Raw genomic sequence first — 18,758 nt, forward strand, 5'->3', positions numbered from 1 at the left:
GAAGAATTTTGTCTAGATTTTATTTATCCAGACACATTTTCTATAAAATTACCCAGACAAAAGTTACGATTAAAATAATGACAAAACTATACTGCAATTCCTATTGACGACAAGGAAGTTGAAGGTTTTGCTAATTCACAGTTAGTTTCTCGTGAATTGTAGGATAAAATAATATTAAAAAGATTTTGAAAATTTTTTTTCTAGTTTCTATTTATCCAAACATTTTTTCTTTAAAATTATTCAGACAGAAGATATGAATAAAATACTGAACAAAACTGCACGTGAAATGTTATCGATATTAAGGAGTTGATGGTTTTGCCCTTTATGTAGTTTCTTTCTGGTATACCACACAACAAAATAATTTTATACAGATTTTTGAAGAATTTTATCTTGTTTCCATTTATCCAAACATTTTTTCTTTAAAATTATTCAGACAGAAAATATGAATGAAATACTAAAAAAAACTGCACGAGAAATGTTATCTATGTTATCGGAGTTGATGGTTTTGCTAATTCGCAGTTATATCATTATTAAAAATATAAGTTCAGGTGTTCCTCAGGGATCCATTCTTGGTCCACTACTATTTATTATATGAATTGTAGGATGAAATATTATTCTAATCAATTTGGAAGACTTTTATCTAGTTTTTATTTGTCCAATTATTTTTTCCAAAATATTTTATTAGACAAGAGTTATGATAAAAATTCTGAAAAAAACTGCACGAGAAATGTTATCAATATTAAGGAGTTGATGGTTTTGCCAATCATGTAGTTTGTTTCTGGTGCATCATACAACAAAATAACATTAGATAGATTTTTGAAGAGTTTGATCAAGTTTTTATTTATTAAGACAGATTTTTTATAAAATTACTCAAACAAAACATATGAACAAAATACTGAAAGAAACTGCACGAGAAATGTTATCGATGTTATTTGAGTTGATGGTTTTGCTAATTCGCAGTTAGTTTCTCGTGAATTGTAGGATGAAATAATATTAGAAAGATTTTTGAGGAATTTTATGTAGTTTATATTGTTAAAAACAAATTTTATAAAAATTTATACACAAAGAAGTTGCATTAGAAATACTGAAAATTAGCACGAGTTCAATCAAGCTTTTATATTTGTTTCAGAGCAAAACACAGTATTTCAAATAATCATATTTTAATTTCTACTATATATAAAAATACAACATCATATCACACAACCTTATACATATATATCTATATAAAATACTTTTGTTTAATATTATTAATATACGAATAAATATTTTCCTGACAGCCAATTGTTAATAACAATTTCTGATAAACATTTAAAAAAAAAGAACTCTTACAATAAAAATTACACCTTAAATTGCTTTTAGTTTTTCGTTATTGTCGAAAAGTTTGTACACCACTAATAATTATAATAATTATTAATTATTTATTTATTTCTTATTTAGCAAAGTCTTTTTGCACTTATCTTATACAATTATACTTTCATTTTATTAAAATATCTGAGTTTTTTCTCTTATAACTATAAATATGTACAATATTTGTTTACAATGTTAACAATCTCTGATTTATGATTCGAATTCGAAAAATTGCACCATTACATCATAATACAACATCAGCACACACATGCACATTAAAAAAATACATTTAAATTAAAACTAATATTAAAAGTCTGATTAAATATCACTTTTTATGAGATTTTAGTGACTTAAAATACTTTTAGATATAAAATATTTGTTTGCACATTTTTGCACTGACACAAAACCTGGTCCAAAATCTTCAAAAATTTGTAATCCCTTGTAGATTTTTTTTTTCAAAAAATGTCTTTTTAGTCTTCATCATATTCTTTATCCTATTACGTTTCCTTGGTAGGATCAGGTTTAGTATCCTGGTCTTCATTAACATCCTTGACCAAACCATTCATCATCCTTTGATATTGAGGTTTCAACGAACTTCCTGGTCTGCTGTAGTCTAGGTGATCGTACTCGTCTAAAAATGGTAAAAATATAAATTAGAACCATGGTACTTAGTTCAATTCTTTCTTAAAATACTCACCGACATCCTTGTATCCTTCTTTCAATTTAATTTCATCATAAACATGATCAACCTTAGTGTCATCATCAATACTGTGATAAATATTGACGTTGGGATTTGTTAAATCTGCATCACGATTTTTCATTGACATACTGTGGTTGTAATGGAGACTGTAGACACCTGAAAATAATAACAATAAAAAATAGTGGTGTATGGCATCGTGCCTTAACGCAAATTGCTGGAACTTCCCGTGCCGTAATGAAATATTCAAGAAATTTTAAACGTAAATTACAAATACTGTAACTTTCATTATTTTTGCTATCTTAATTGTTATATCTGAGCAAATCAAATATAAATAATAAATCAATTTATCTCCAGAACATTAACAATCGTCAATTCATTTCGAATTCAATTTCAAAAAAAAAAAAAATAGTTGCCTTAATTTACACAAAATTAAAAAAGTGCTCCCGTCTAGTCACAGTCTAAACGCATTTGCAAATAATTCTGTGCGACATTTTCACTTATACTGTGCTTAGCTTGGCGGCATTTTCACGTTTTTCAATAGTTGTTTTCACAAAATTGGAAAAGTGCTCCAGTACAAAAGCAGTCTAAACGCACTCGGGTAAACATTTGTACCAGAGTGGCGCTTAGACTGTGCTTAGCCTGGGTAATTTTTTCAATTTTTAATCCAAAATTACAAGAATATTTTATGGCAAATAAAAAAAATGTAATAATAAAACCCTACGGGAAGTTAAAAATACATTAAAACATTTTCAGATAATTATAAATATGATTTGTTTTTTTTTTTTTTTGAAATGAGAGTTTAGTTTGGACATTAAATCAGCACTTTGTATCAAAAATTAATAGTTTTGTTTCAAAATAGTGATTAATTAAAATAAAAATAATATAAATGTTTAAAAATGATATAGTAACTGAAATAAATTTATAAAACAGTTATTAATATTTTTTAAATGCAATTTGCTATATAAGTTTACGTATGACATCATTATTATTTATTTAAAAAGTTAAAATATTTGTAAATTTAATTAAAAATAAAAGGTATTATAAATTTTCCACAAGTAATAAAAAAATCAAAATTAAATTTTTTATTAAACGTTCTAATTCTGTTACTAATAAGTATAATTATTTAAAAATATTTAAATATTATTAAATAATATAAAGAGTGTAGTGAAAAGTGTTTATGAAATTTAAATTATTAAATTTTCTATTAAAAATAATTATATTGAAAGATTTTTTGTTTAAAATTATGTTAGTTTAAATAAGTGTTTTTTTAAAAGTGGTTTTCGAGTTTAAAATATTTTGTTTATCACAAAGTTTATTTATTATTCAAGTTAAAATTTCACGATTTTCTTATAGATATACTTATTAGAAAATATTTTGTTTAACAAAGTATGATAAATTATTTAAACAGATAAATTTAAATTTATTATAAAAGAATAATCATTTGTGGAAAATAGTTTTTTTTAAATTTAAATGAATTATATTAGAAGTGCCAAAATAAATTTTTAATATTTAATATTCAAGTGTTTTCTAGGAAATGTTGCAATTTTTATCTAGTTTAACCCTATCTAAATGAAAGGGGATGGTTCCATATGAAATTTTTGAGTGATATTTTATATTTTAACTAGTGGCGTATGGCATCGTGCCTTAAGGCAAATTGCTGGAACTTCCCGTTCCATTTTACACGTTAATAACAAATACTATAAGGTTAATTATTTTTGCATTATCTTGTTATATCTGAGCAAATCAAATGTAAATCATGAATCATAAATCAATTTATCTCCAGAACATTAACAATCGTCATTTCATTTCAAATTCAATTAAAAAAAAAAAAATTGCCTAATTTACACAAAATTGAAAAAGTGCTCCCGTATAGTCACAGTCTAATCGCATTTGCAAATAATTCTGCGCGACATTTTCACTTATACTGTGCTCAGCTTGGCGGCATTTTCACATTTTTCAATAGTTTTCTTATTTTGAAAATTGGTTAAATTTAATAATTTATAATTTTGTGAAAACAACTATTGAAAAATGTAAAAATGCTGCCAAGCTGAGCACAGTATAAGTCAAAATGTCGCACGGAGTTATTTGCAAATGCGTTTAGACTGTGACTATACGGGAGCACTTTTTCACTTTTTCAATTTTGTGCAAATTAGGCAACTATTTTTTTTAACTATTGAAACTAATAAAAAAACTAATAACTAAATTTAATAAACTTTAAAACTTAAATTTTATTTTTAACTAACTATCTCACAAAATTTGAAAGGTGCTCCAGTACATAAACAGTCTAAACGTATTTGGGTAAACATTTGTACCAGAGTGGCGCTTAGACTGTGCTTAGCCTGGGTAATTTTTTGAATTTTTTTATCCAAAATTACAAAAATAATTTATTAAGATGTATTAATTTTTTATCCTCAAAAGCAATTGTTTTGTAGAGTCCTTTACCCTTACCAGTGCTACGAGTGCTGGAATCATCATCATCAGTTGAACAGCAACCCAGTTTTTGTTTCTCCAAATTGGCATTGTTTTGCTTAATGCCCAAATCGTTCCTGATGTGTTGGGCATTATTTAGTAAAGTAGAGGCATCATCTCCAGGACGTCCTGGAAGGGCACCACCTTGGAAGGAGTATACTGGGTTGTCGAAGTGGTGACGATCTAAACCAAACATCGATAAATGGTGGTAAATGGAGATATTGGTTGGTAAATGGAGGTATTGGTTTATTTTTGGTACCTGTCAATGATTGTGGATCAGCTATATATTGTACATGTGCCAAATCTGTTTTCAAATTCTGTACACGACGTCTGTAGTAGAATATCAAAGGCACTATGATGAAGGCTACTAAGGCCAAAGCCACCAGGACACCAGCTGTAGCACTACTAGCTGTGGTAGAAAAAATTGGTTAGTATATGCAAGGCTTAGGATGCTAGTTTGTAGTATCTTACTTCCTTCTTCACGATCTTGCAAATGTTGTATTCTTGGTTCATCACATCTTGGACCTCCAAAACCCTGTCTGCAGATGCATCCATCGATTGCATGGCATATAAAGTTATCCGTTGAGCAATTGCAAGGCTTCATGCAGTGGTCACCGAAGTAACCTTCAGGACAAACTGATAAAAAAAGACATAAATTAGACTGATATCTACTAGTGGTTATTTGTATTTTTTTCTATTCCTTACTGTCTGTGCAGTGTGCACCAATCCAACCAGGTTTGCACCTACAATGACCATCATTAGCTCTACATTTGGCACCATTTTCACACCTACAAAACTGGGCACAGTTTTCGCCAAAAGTTCCTTCTGAACAAGGTTGGGAACAGTCTGCACCTGTCCATCCTGGTAGACATTGGCAATGTCCTTTAAGAAAAAAATTTTCAAAGAATAAGTTATCGTGTACTGATGGATCGAATGTGGGTTTATTAATTTAATTTATTTATTTTTAATATAGTCCACAGATTTCTTCCAAGAGACTTCAAAAATACAGTTATTTTACATAATGAATAACAATTAAAATATATACAAAATTACAATATATATAGTTATTAACATAAAATGCTTAACATACAGTTAAATATAATGCAAAGTGTAACGATATTATTTATAAACAGAATAAGATAAAATAATTAGATATTTGAAAAGAAAATAAAAAGGTTAACTTGTGCAGATGGAGATTATTTGATTAGGTGAAGTGTTGTGAATGTCTATTTCATTATTAATTAAGTTAAAGTTAGAGGACATAAGTAAAATAGGCGAATTTAAGAGTGAATTAGATTTAGGAGTAGGATAATTGAAAAATAATTGTGAACATTAAAGGATAGTTGGTTTAGAATAAGAGGACAGTCTATAGAATTATTGCAAAGTTAAAATAAGAACATAATTGTACAGATAAATCGACGTGAGGCAAGGGAAGGAATACCAAATTCTTTTAGTAAAGTGTATGCGTTCAGGATAAATTTTATATGTTTTATAATAAAGATATTTCAGAAATTTTCGCTGAACCTTCTCTATCGCATCAGAGTTGTTGATTTGATGAGGATACCAAATGATCGAATCATATTCTAATTTTGAACGTACGTTAGAATAGTGCATGCAAAGAAGTGCATTGTTAGAACTGAATTGTTTACAATTTCTCAGTATCAAACCTAAAGATTTATGTGCTCTATTACAAATATCAGTTATATGATCCAGAATCAAATTAAACTCCTAAATCTAAAATTTTATTACATCTATCGTATTCTTACGCGCTTATGTGAAAAACTAAGAATCTTGCACTTTGATATATTTAAATGTAATTTGTTAAAGACACACCAAGAGTGGAGAGAGTCAAGTTGAAACTGTAATAATAAGCAGTCATCAATAGAATTTATTTTGAGATATAGTTTGAGATCATCTGCAAATAATGAATGTGGACAGCTAATAATATCAGATATGTCATTAATAAAAATAATAAATAGTAGTGGACCAAGAATGGATCCCTGAGGAACACCTGAACTGATATTTTCAATATTACTCAAGAATCCATTAAAATAGACAAACTGTTTACGATTATGAAGATAACTCTTAAAAAAATAAATAAGTGAAGAATTAAGACCAATTTTAGATAATTTAGGTAGAAGAATGTTATGAGCAATTTTTCACCAATTTGGAAAAGTGTTTGTATACAATGTTTTGAGGATTTTAGTACCTGTGACGTGATGACAATCAGCTCCATGTTTGCAGTGGCATTTTTGTTCACAATTCAAACCATAAGTGTTCAAAGGACATGGATGTTCACACGTCAGTCCTATGTACCCTGGACGACAGATGTATTTACCAGTAACGTGGTCACAGGAATGATTAGCTAAAAAAGAAAACAAGACCTGGATAAATTTAGTAGACTTGAAGACAAAGCTCTTGGGCATTTGGAGCTCCTGATAAGCAATGAATGTGACTTTCCTTTCTACTCACCGAATTTTTCGTGTTCCGGACACTTTTCCCTGCATCCCATGCCGTAGGTGCCTTCAGGGCAAGGCTGGTTACACTCTGCACCAGTCCAGCCTCTTTCACATTCACAGGCACCAGTAGCAGGATCGCAGGAGCTGTTGTTGAAACAGGCGCATTTCAATTGACATTCGTCCCCGTAGGTTCCTGGAGGGCACCGGGTCTCGCAACGAACTCCTGGGGTAAAGGACAGAGGTCAGACAAAGGTAATATAAACTAGTGGTGTATGGCATCGTGCCTTAAGGCAAATTGCTGGAATCTCCCGTACCGTAATGAAATATTCGAGAAATTTTAAACGTTTTCAAATATATTATTATACAAATACTGTAACTTTCATTATCTTGTTATATCTGAGCAAATCAAATGTAAATCATAAATCATAAATCAATTTATCACCAGAACATTAACAATAGTCATTTCATTTCGAATTCAATTTTCAAAAAAAAATAGTTGCTTAATTTGCACAAAATTGAAAAAGTGCTCCGGTATAGTCACAGTCTAAACGCATTTTCAAACAATTCTGTGCGACATTTTCACTTATACTGTGCTTAGCTCGGAGGCATTTTCACATTTTTCAATAGTTTTCACAAAATTGAAAAAGTGCTCCCGTATAGTCACAGTCTAAACGCATGTGCAAATAATTTTGTGTGACATTTCCACTTATACTGTGCCTAGCTTGGCGGCATTTTCACATTTTTCATTCATTTTTTACAAAATTGAAAAAGTGCTCCTGTATAGTCACAGTCTAAACGCATTTGCAAATAATTCCGTGCGACATTTTCACTTATACTGTGCTTAGCTCGGCGGCATTTTCACATTTTTAATTCATTTTTTACAAAATTGAAAAAGTGCTCCCGTATAGTCACAGTCTAAACGCATGTGCAAATAATTCTGTGCGACATTTTCACTTATACTGTGCTTAGCTTAGCTTGGCGGCATTTTCACATTTTTCAATCATTTTTTACAAAATTGAAAAAGTGCTCCCGTATAATCACAGTCTAAACGCATTTGCAAATAATTCTGTGCGACATTTTCACTTATACTGTGCCTAGCTTGGCGGCATTTTCACATTTTTCAAAAGTTTTCACGAAATTGAAAAGGTGCTCCCGTATAGTCACAGTCTAAACGCATTCGCAAATAATTCCGTGCGACATTTTCACTCATACTGTGTCTAGCTTGGCGGCATTTTCACATTTTTCATTCATTTTTTACAAAATTTAAAAAGTACTCCCGTACAGTCACAGTCTAAACGCATTTGCAAATAATTCTGTGCGACATTTTCACTTATACTGTGCTTAGCTTGGCGGCATTTTTACATTTTTCAATAGTTTTCACAAAATTCGAATAGTGAAAAGTGTGCTCCATTACATAAACAGTCTAAACGCACTTGGGTGAACATTTGTACCAGAGTGGCGCTTAGACTGTGCTTAGCCGGGGTAGTCTTTTGAATTTTTATAAAATTTGTACACGAATGCTGATATTTGTTAAATTCTCAGTAAAAAAAATATAATTTTAAGACAAAATATAACTAAGATATAAATAATTTATTTTTTACAAATTATTTGAATACACTATTGACTTTGTTTAAATAAATATTTTTATAGATTTTTAAATATTTTTACCAAAATTGCATGAAATTTTACCAAAATTTTGATAAATCAAAAACTAAATATTTCAACATTTCTTGGGGACCAAAATAATTTAAAAAAAATAAGTATTATTATAAAAAAAATACTTAAAAAAAATAATTAAAAAAATCATTGTGAGGATGTTGATCTGTGATGTCATCATCAGACAGGAAAAAGTCCAGTACATAAACAGTCTAAACGCGCTTGGGTAAACATTTGTACCAGAGTGGCGCATAGACTGTGCTTAGCCTGAGTATTTTTTTGAATTTTTAATCCAAAACTACAAAAATATTTTATGGAACATAAAAAAGGATGTAATATTTTTTTATCCACACACACATCCATTTAGTTTCTGATGTATGCCAGTAAAAAGTTCAGAAACCTTCAAAACGTCGAGAAATGCAAAAATTTTTAATTTCGATTTTTGGACGATTACAATAACTACCCTACGGGAAGTTAACAATGGGTTCAAATTGTAGGATATCGTTTACCTTTCCAATCGTTTTTGCAAATGCATTTCCCGGAAACAGGATCGCATCCTTGGCTGTTCTCAGGTTCGCAGTCGCATTTCTGGGTGCAATTGATGCCAAATGTTCCTGTTTCGCAACTTCTTTCGCACAGTTCGCCTCTGTAACCAGCTCCACAGGTACATGTACCTAGAAATAATAGTAATGGTTAGACAACTTTGATTGATAATGTTCTCCATCAGATTCTCATTTTGGAACTATGTACGATCCATCTATCAAGTGTTACTATCTCTAAGTCTTTTAACCCTTTTCCTCTCACCATTCTGCGGATTGCAGGCGGCACCATTGACGCATTTGCAGTTCTTGGTGCAATTGTGACCGTATTTGCCATCGCTGCAAGGCCTGTCGCATTTTAAGCCTTCCCAGCCAGGTTTGCACGAACATTGACCAGTTTCATGGGAGCAGGTCGAGTTGTTTTCGCAGGCGCAGGCACGGGCACACCTTTCGCCATACAAACCGCTCGGACAGGGCTCGGAGCAGGTCGCTCCCAAGTAACCGGCGGCGCAGAGGCACTCGCCTGGGTAAAGGAAATTGGAGGTTAATGGATGGTGGATGATGATTTGTGTGGTGATGAAGATGTGGATGATTTGGATGGTCATGAGTTGTTATTTTGCTAGTTGGTTTACTTGATAATTTTTATTACCTGTGATTGGTGAACACTGTGCATTATTTTCGCACTGGCAAGTCTCCTGACAGTTCTTTCCATATGTCAACAACGAGCAATGTCGATTACAGGTTTGGCTGGTCCAGCCCGGTTTGCAATCGCACCTTCCCGTCCAAGGATGACACCTATTGAATATAATATATATATATATATATATATATATATATATATATATATATAATATACACGAATTGAAGGTTGTTTGAGTGGTATTAAAGCCCTAAGGGGGCGCCCATTAATCACGTGAGTTTTTTCGGCGGGGGGAGGGGTGGTGTTGAAAAAAATCACAAAATATAAGGGAGGGAGGAAGGTGAATGTTAAGATATCACGCGTATTTATTTCTTAACTAATTTTTAAAAAAAAAGTTCAAACATTTTAAAATTAAATTAAAAAATTGTACGGTTTTTCATGTACCTAAAAATACACGTGATGTTAGGAGGGAGAGCGGGGGTAGTTTTGATAATCACCATGTATCATCAAGGGGGAGGGGGCGGGGTTAATTTTGATAATCACCACGTATCATCAAATGGAAGAGGGGGGGGGGGTAATTTTGATAATCACTCTGTATCACCAAGGGAGAGCGGGGGTAATTTTGATGATCACCACGTATCACCAAAGGGGAGAGGGGGTGTAATTTTGATAATCACCACGTATCACCAAGGGGGAATCCGGTAATTTTGATAATCACCATCTATCACCATGGGGAGGGGAGGGGTAATTTTGGTAATCACCATGAATCACTAAGGGGAAGGGGGTAATTTTGATAATCACCATGTATCACGAAGCGGGAGGGGGGTAATTTTTAATAATCACCATAAATCACCAAGGCGGAGGGGAGGGCGGGGTAATTTTGATAATCAGCATGTATCACCAAGGGGAGGGGAGGGGTAATTTTGATAATCACCATGTATCACCAAGGGGGAAAGGGAGGTCCAAAAATCCTTAAAAACTCGCTCACTTGATTGAAAACATTCTACTTCATTTTTATGAGGTAATAAACCGTTGGCATTCCATTCAGCAATTTTAATTATTTTTGCCATTGCTTATGTTGTTGACTAACGTGGATAACATATTTGTTATAATGGTGTTCTGTTGCATAAGCTGATTGAAGATATTTTTAAATTCTAAAATAAATGTTGCTAGAGAATCAGATTCGGGATTTGAAAGTGAATGATTAGAAGCAGAGTAATTGTTTTTTGCAATGTCTGCATAGGATGAGTCATGAATTGTTGGCTTCAAGGCCGGAGATATGTTGTTTAGATTATTAGAATTTTTAAAATTTTGGTTAATTGATTAACGGACGCCCCCTATTTACTTACATCTCTGTGTTGTTGCTCTGGCATTCACAAATCTGTGTGCAATTTGCACCAAAATAACCATCTGGACAAGCCCTTTCGTTGCAATCCACGCCTACCCAACCTGATTGACATCTGCATTCACCGTTTGATGGGTTGCATTTGGCACCGTTTTTGCAAATACAGATCTCGGAGCAGTTTAAACCATGGGTGCCATGGGGACAGATATCCAAACACTAAAAAAACTCACATTAAACATCTATTTTTTTACCCATGTCCTTTATCCATGAGTCCTTTACCTTGTCTCCTGTGAATCCGGGTAAGCACTCGCATTGTCCAGTAACGGCATCACAACCAGCACCATTGTGACAATCGCATTTCAAGGCACAATCAGGACCATGTCGTCCATGTGCACAAGGATTAGCACAAACTTTGCCAGTCCAGCCAGCTAAACAATGGCATTCACCAGTCGCAGGATCACATCCTGCACCGTTTTGGCACCTGCATTCGCTACGACAACTGTCACCATGGGTGCCTTCTGGACATTGAAGATTACATCTGGAAAAAAAAACCTATGAGTATCTAAACCAGTTCCCAACGTGGGGCAATTTGTACTTTCAGAGGGGGCAATTTGAAAATTTTGGTGATTTTAATGTAATGTAGTATAGTATCGGTGAAACATTTAACAAAAAAAAATGCTTCTCAGATTTAGAATAATAAGGTGGCCGCTACGGTTTTAGTTTTCAACCTTGCTTTACTAGTGCCGCAGTTATGTTTTTTCTGCCGGGTTGACTTGACTTTTTTTCATTATTTTGTAATAAAACTAGTTGGTTTGGTATTTAGCCTTGAGGCAAGTTACATGAACTTCCCGATATGTGTAAATAATTGACTTAATCAATAAAAAATAAATTGATTTATGAGTCATTAAAAGTATTTCGGGTGGATTTATTACACATAATTGAAAACGAACGAACACGTTAACTCGCAGTATTTTATAAAAGCAAAATTTCAAAAATAAACAATTATTATATTTGAACCAGTTTCCATAGGACTTTAACGGTTTACTATGTTCATTAAAATCAAGTACTCTATCGTTATATCAAGAAAATCGTCTAATTTTAATTTTAACAAACGTCAAAAAAACTACTTATTTTCTTAATCTTTGGTAAATTTTTAAAACTAAACTACTTATCGTAAGGCATTAATATTTCAGTAAGTTCAATAAGACCATGATATATAACGCCAAAAAAGTTCCGTAAAAATCGGCTTAATTTTTTTTTCAACTGTTAATTACAAGAAAACGGCTCGGTAGATTTTCACCTTAAACTAATCAGTATCATTCCCAACTAACATCTTTCGGACAGTTTTTGATTTTTTAAAATCGATTCGGTAGTTTGAGCTTAAATGTAGACGAAAAGTTTAACACTTTTTTCCAAATTTCAAAGGAACGGCTAGGCAGATCGTCTCACAAAACTGAAAAATTATAGTCCTCATTGAGATACATCAAATGGCTTTTAAATTTATGAAATCGGTTCAGGCGTTTTTGAGAAAACGTCGATCAAAGTTTTAATCTTGTCAAATGTTAAAGAACCGATACTAATTTTTGCAAACTTTGACGATTTTTCAAAATTAAACGACTTGTCGTAGGGCCGTAATATTTTAGTATGATCTACAAGACTATGGTATCTACCGCCAAAAAAAAATCATAAAAATCGTCGATTTTTTTTTAAAAACTTTATTACAAGAAAACGGCCCGGCCGATCTTTACCAAAAACTAATCAGCACGATTCCCGATCAATATTTATCGAACGGTTTTTGAATTTTCAAAATCGATTCAGAATTGCGGGCTAAAACGTGGACGAAAAATTTTTCACTTTTCTGCGATTTACAAAGAAACGGCCCGGCCGATCGTCGCACAAGACTTAGAAACGCTAGTCCTAATCGAGATACATCGAATGGCTTTTAAATTTTTGAAATCGATCCAGCCGTATTTGAGAAAACGTCGATTTACGGCAAAAAATCTGTTCACACACACACACACACACATACTTTTTCCAAATGTTGGTCTCATTCGATTCAGAATGTCTTGAAACGTCGAGAAAACATAAAATTAGCGAGTCGGATTTTTTTATGAAAACATAAACTTCTCCTTCGGGAAGTTAAAAAAATAGCAATAAAAATTAGTTTGAAATTTCCGTATGTTGGCTTATTCCGAAATTTTACTTATGATGTTTAATAACAATTTAATAGCGATTTCATCTTAAAAGTTATCATTCACATTTTTTCAGGAACAAAAAAAACTAGTGGGGCGCATGGCATCGTGCCTTAAGGCAAATTGCTGGAACTTCCCGTACCAAAAATTATTTTTTTTAACTTAATTTTTTTTAACTTTAATTAACATTTTTTAAAAAAATTTACTCTAAAAAAATAGATTTTTGAGGAACTATATAAATTTTTGACAAAAGTTTTTGTTGAAAAATTTATTTTGAAATATTTTGGAAATTTTGAACTTTTTTTCAAAGCAATCGTACTGCTTTAATGCATAGAGACTAAATATCGAAGCGCGTAAGCGCCGCGTCGCTGTCTAACGCATAAGCATTGGTACGGAACCCATAGGAATGTTAACAAAATGTATACTCATTGTTAAAATCTCTATAAAATATCTGATAATTTGATGTGCATATGTCTAATGTCTAATGATTATTGTTGACCGCCAAATGTTATTTTTTTTTACTTTTTTTACTAGATCTCCGAAACCGCTAGACCTAATTTCATAAAAATTTCATCAAATCTTCATCTTGATAATGCAAGTAAAATGTTTTTGAATTATTCAAATTGCTTCATCCCGATTCCCGAAATCGTCGACGAAAATTTGTATCCGTACACACACATACATCAATTTTCTCTAAGGTATGCCAATATATTCAGAAACCTTTGAAACGTAAAGATATATAAAAATTTTCATTTTCGATTTTTGTGCGATTACTATAACTTACCCTACGGAAAGTTAATTATAAATAAATCAATTTATCACCTCCAGAACATTAACAATCGTCATTTCATTTCGAATCAAATTTCAAAAAAAAAAAATAGTTGCCAAATTTCCACAAAATTGAAAAAGTGCTCCCGCATAGTCACAGTCTAAACGCATTTGCAAATAATTCTGTGCGATATTTTCACTTATACTGTGCTCAGCTTGGCGGCATTTTCACATTTTTCAATAATTTTCACAAAATTGGAAAAGTGCTCCAGTACACAAACAGTCTAAACGCACTTGGGTAAACATTTGTACCAGAGTGGCGCTTAGACTGTGCTTAGCTTGGGTGATTTTTTGAATTTTTAGTCCAAAATTACAAAAAAATTTTTTTGAAAAAAAATTAGAAACAAAAATTTTTTTTTTCCAAAATCAATTGTTTTGTTGAAAAAGCAGAAAGTTCTTTGAATCATTTAAATCGGACGCTTAGTTCTCTCAAAAACAGCCATTTTTTTTAAATTTAGCTCTGTAACTCCGAAACCTCTGGGCCTACCTTTGCCAAAAACTAATCAGCACATCTCCCTATCAATAGGAATCGAGTGTTTTTTAAACCATTCAAATCGGTTGATCCGTTCTCTCAAAAATTCGCTTTCTATTTTTTGCACTCTTTGCTCCATATCTCCGTAACGGCTGGACCTGCCTTTGCCAAAAACTAATCAGCACATCTCCCTATCAATAGGAATCGAATGTTTTTTAAACCATTCAAATCGGTTGATCCGTGCGCCCGAAAACGTGGACGAAAAAAAGCGGACATACAAAACACACACACACACACACACACACACACACACACATCCATTTTTTCTGAAGTATGCCAAAATGTTCAGAAACCTTCAAAACGTCGAGAAATGTAAAAATTTTTGATTTCGATTTTTGGACGATTACTATAACTTACCCTACGGGAAGTTAAAAATTGTATGGGGGTGCATAACGTTTTTATAAACCTCAAGGTGAAGCCAAAATTCCCAAACAAGGTTGGGAATCACTGATCTAAACTATACTTTATCTATCGATCAATTATTACAGTGGTCCTGTGAATCCTGGTAAGCACTTGCATTCGCCAGTGATGTGATCGCAGCCTGCTCCGTTTAGGCATTTGCACGTTTCGGCGCAGTTTGTGCCATATGTGCCTTCTTGGCATTCCTGGTCGCACCTCATGCCCCTGAAGCCCCTTGTGCAGGCGCATTCCCCTGTCCAGGGGTCGCAGGAGGCTCCGTTTTCGCAGTCGCACTCGTTTGCGCATTGGGAACCGTAGTAACCTTCTGGACACCCTGGGGGAAAAGATACATGTGAAATATTCTGGACATAATTATAAGTCTTTGTCCCTAATTTCAGACATTTGGCAAAATTTTGCTCTCTACTTACTTAAATCGCACTGCGGGCCTCCGTATCCTGGTTCGCACCTGCACCTGTCAGGTTCGGAGCAGGAACCGTGAACGCAAGGTGGATCACAGACAGGTAAACAACGTTCTCCTGATGATGAAGGAGCATATCCTTCGCAACATTCGTCTACAGGACGAGTTTTTACCAGTTTTTCAGTCCTAAAAAGGTAAAAAACAGTTTAACTTTTGCTTTGGCAATATTTATAATAAAAGTGTAGTGATCTGTTGTCAACTGGATTCAGAAGAAGTTTGACTTTAAAACTTCGTTTCTATTTCTAATTTATAAAAAATATTATTTTTTGACTAGATTCTTATTTAATTTGAGCTAAATTCTTATAAGATTCTTTTGAAGTTCCTAATAGATTTTTATAAGATTCCTATTAATTTCTTGTTAGGTTCTTGCTAGACTCATTTATATTTAAAAAGTTTAAGTTTTTTTGAACTTGTTCTGAATTTAAACTATTATATTTGTAATATATTTACAAAAAATAATATTTTTTGACTAGATTCTTATTTAATTTATAAGATTCTTTTGAAGTTCTTAATAGATTTTTATAAGATTGTTATTAAATTCTTATTAGGCTTTTGCAAGACTCATTTATATTTAAAAAGTTTATTTAAAAAAAATATTTAAAATTTCATACACTGTATTATAGATAATTTGATCAACTTTCTAAAGATATATAATACTAAAATGAATATAATTTCAAACCAAAGCATTAAAGTTAAAATAATGTGAACGCTACAGATTTCGATTTTAAAGTATAACAATTTATTTTTACATAATTTTGTTCTAACAGTTATATGTTGTTAGATACAGATTTGTAGATAATTTTATAGACTTTTCAACGATATATTGCAATGTATAAGATCGTATATAAATCGGAGCTTAATTATACCAAATATGAAAAATGTAACCGATAAAATCCACCCGGGGCAACAAATTTTAAATTTCATACATTTTTAATATTTTTTTTATTACATAGTTTACAGATAATTTTATCAGCTTCAAATAAAAAATCATTAAAATAGACATAACAAATTTCTTATTCTTATACAAAGAAAACAACTTCATTAATAATATTATAAATTTTACAATGCACTAGATACCAATTGTTTGGACACACTAAAACGCACTGCATTTTATTTTATTTTTATTTCAAAATTCTAGTACAAAAAAATATTGAAAGAATGTTAAAAAAAATATTGCAACATTACTCTTTATTCTTGTTGTATTTTTGTGCGTTTGCTTTTATAAAAACTAAAAGATTCCTATTAAATTTTATTAGGTTCTTGCTAGACTCAATTACATTTAAAAAGTTTATTTAAGTTTTTTTTTTAAACTTAGTTTTGAATTAAAACTAATAAAAATTTAATAGAAATCTTATAAAAATCTATCAAGAACTTCAAAAAAATCTTATAAGAATTTAGCTCAAATTAAATAAGAATCTAGTCAAAAAATAATATTTTTAGTAAATATATTACAAATATAACAGTTTCAATTCAAAACTTAAACTTTTTAAATATAAATGAGTCTTGCAAAAGCCTAATACAAATTTAATAGAAATAATGGTTCATTGAAATATAAATTTAATAGAAAAATTATTATATTTGTAATATATTTACAAAAAATATTATTTTTTGACTAGATTCTTATTTAATTTGAACTACATTCTTATAAGATTCTTTTGCAGTTCTTAATAGATTTTTATAAGATTTCTATTAAATTTTTATTAGTTTTATTAACTTAGTTATGAATTGATACTATTATATTTGTAACATATTTACAAAAAAAATTATTTTTTGACTAGATTCTTATTTAGTGTGAGCTAAATTCTTATAAGATTCTTTTGAAGTTCTTGATATATTTTTATAAGATTTCTATTAAATTTTTATTATGCTTTTGCAAGAAGAATTGAGAAAGTATTCATTATATAACTGCTTAATTTTTTTTTAATTTCTACCCTAATATTTTTAATTGAGATAAAAGCTCTTTTAAGATACTTTTTTGCTGAAAGTCGTCTTATTTTAGTGACCTTTAAAATATATTTATATATATATATATATATAATATATATATATATATATATTATTTATATATATATTTATATATATATATATATATATATATATATATATATATCCTATAGGACTAGATAATTATTTTAGAACTTGATTCTTATTTAATTGTTATACATTTTCATTTAAATTTATGCATAAGCTCAAAATAAATTTAAGGGCAACAAGATGAGAAGATATTATAATTATCCAGGTATCAAGTAGTATGAATCATGATTACTAAAATTGCTCTTACAAAATTTGGGTTTGTGTTAGGAGGGTGAAAATATAGGGTTGTGTGATAATACTAATATGGAACCACCCCTTTTCAGTTAGATAGGGTGAAACTAGATAAAATTTACAACATTTTCATTAAAACAGTTATATACACCCCGATATAAAAGTTTTGAATAAAACGACTTTGAATTCGATATTTCATTCTTAAGCAATAAATAGAAAATTTGGGACATTTTTTTGGTTTTTGTCAAATAACTCAAAAATTTCATATGGAACCACCCCTTTTCAGTTAGATAGGGTAAAAAAAGATAGATATATTAGTTAGATAAAAATTGGTTACTTGAAAACAGTCCTGAATTTGATTTTGTAACTCGAACATCTTGGTGGAAAACTCAAACACCATTTGGTCTCTCGGACTTGGTAGGGTTGTTGTTCACTGACACGAACATCTGTTGTATATCTGAAATTATACAAATTTTAAAGATATTATTCATATCTATATATTATATATATATATATATATATATATATATATATATATATTAGTATTATTAATTTTAACTCACGTTTCTTGTCGTGTACAGACATTAGGTCCTTCCAGTTCACCATTTGCTGATAAAATGCAAAAAACACCAAGAAGTAGTGCTATCGTTTTTATATTTGTTTTTCCCATTTTTTCCTTAATTTTCTAAACTATTCTAAATGATATGTAGAAGTTGTTTTTTTCAAACCATTTTCCCCTGATGCACCACCTAGAAGATAAATATTACGTTGTCAAAAAAAAACTAAATATCGTTTGTAAACAGTTACAAAAAGTCTCTAAGTTTATGTCATGGGCCGTAAATCTAAAATGAAAAATCGAGTTTTTGAGAGAACGGAGTATCGGATTTGAATGATCTAAAAAACATTCAA

The 18,758-nt window shown here is 31.0% G+C and overlaps 1 protein-coding gene across 1 annotated transcript; it reads right to left on the reverse strand.

Moving 5' to 3' along the window:
* Window positions 1-1,789: 1,789 nt before the first annotated feature.
* Window positions 1,790-18,540, reverse strand: LOC113389173 (protein draper-like). The gene is made up of 17 exons (XM_026626230.1): window positions 18,413-18,540; window positions 18,187-18,306; window positions 15,535-15,710; window positions 15,194-15,440; window positions 11,435-11,693; window positions 11,160-11,371; window positions 9,820-9,965; window positions 9,436-9,693; window positions 9,141-9,305; window positions 6,989-7,198; window positions 6,726-6,881; window positions 5,222-5,398; window positions 4,988-5,152; window positions 4,776-4,925; window positions 4,496-4,699; window positions 2,045-2,203; window positions 1,790-1,978 (listed from the first exon to the last, which is right to left on the reverse strand). The coding sequence occupies exons 1-17, from the start codon at window positions 18,517-18,519 to the stop codon at window positions 1,845-1,847; spliced, it is 3,045 nt and encodes a 1,014-aa protein (XP_026482015.1). The 5' UTR covers window positions 18,520-18,540; the 3' UTR covers window positions 1,790-1,844.
* Between the last annotated feature and the right edge of the window lie 218 nt (window positions 18,541-18,758).

This window comes from Ctenocephalides felis, unplaced genomic scaffold, assembly GCF_003426905.1.
Source record: "Ctenocephalides felis isolate EL2017-DRISC unplaced genomic scaffold, ASM342690v1 CF-g0.4_SCAFFOLD_03573, whole genome shotgun sequence".
Lineage (NCBI taxonomy): Eukaryota > Metazoa > Arthropoda > Insecta > Siphonaptera > Pulicidae > Ctenocephalides > Ctenocephalides felis.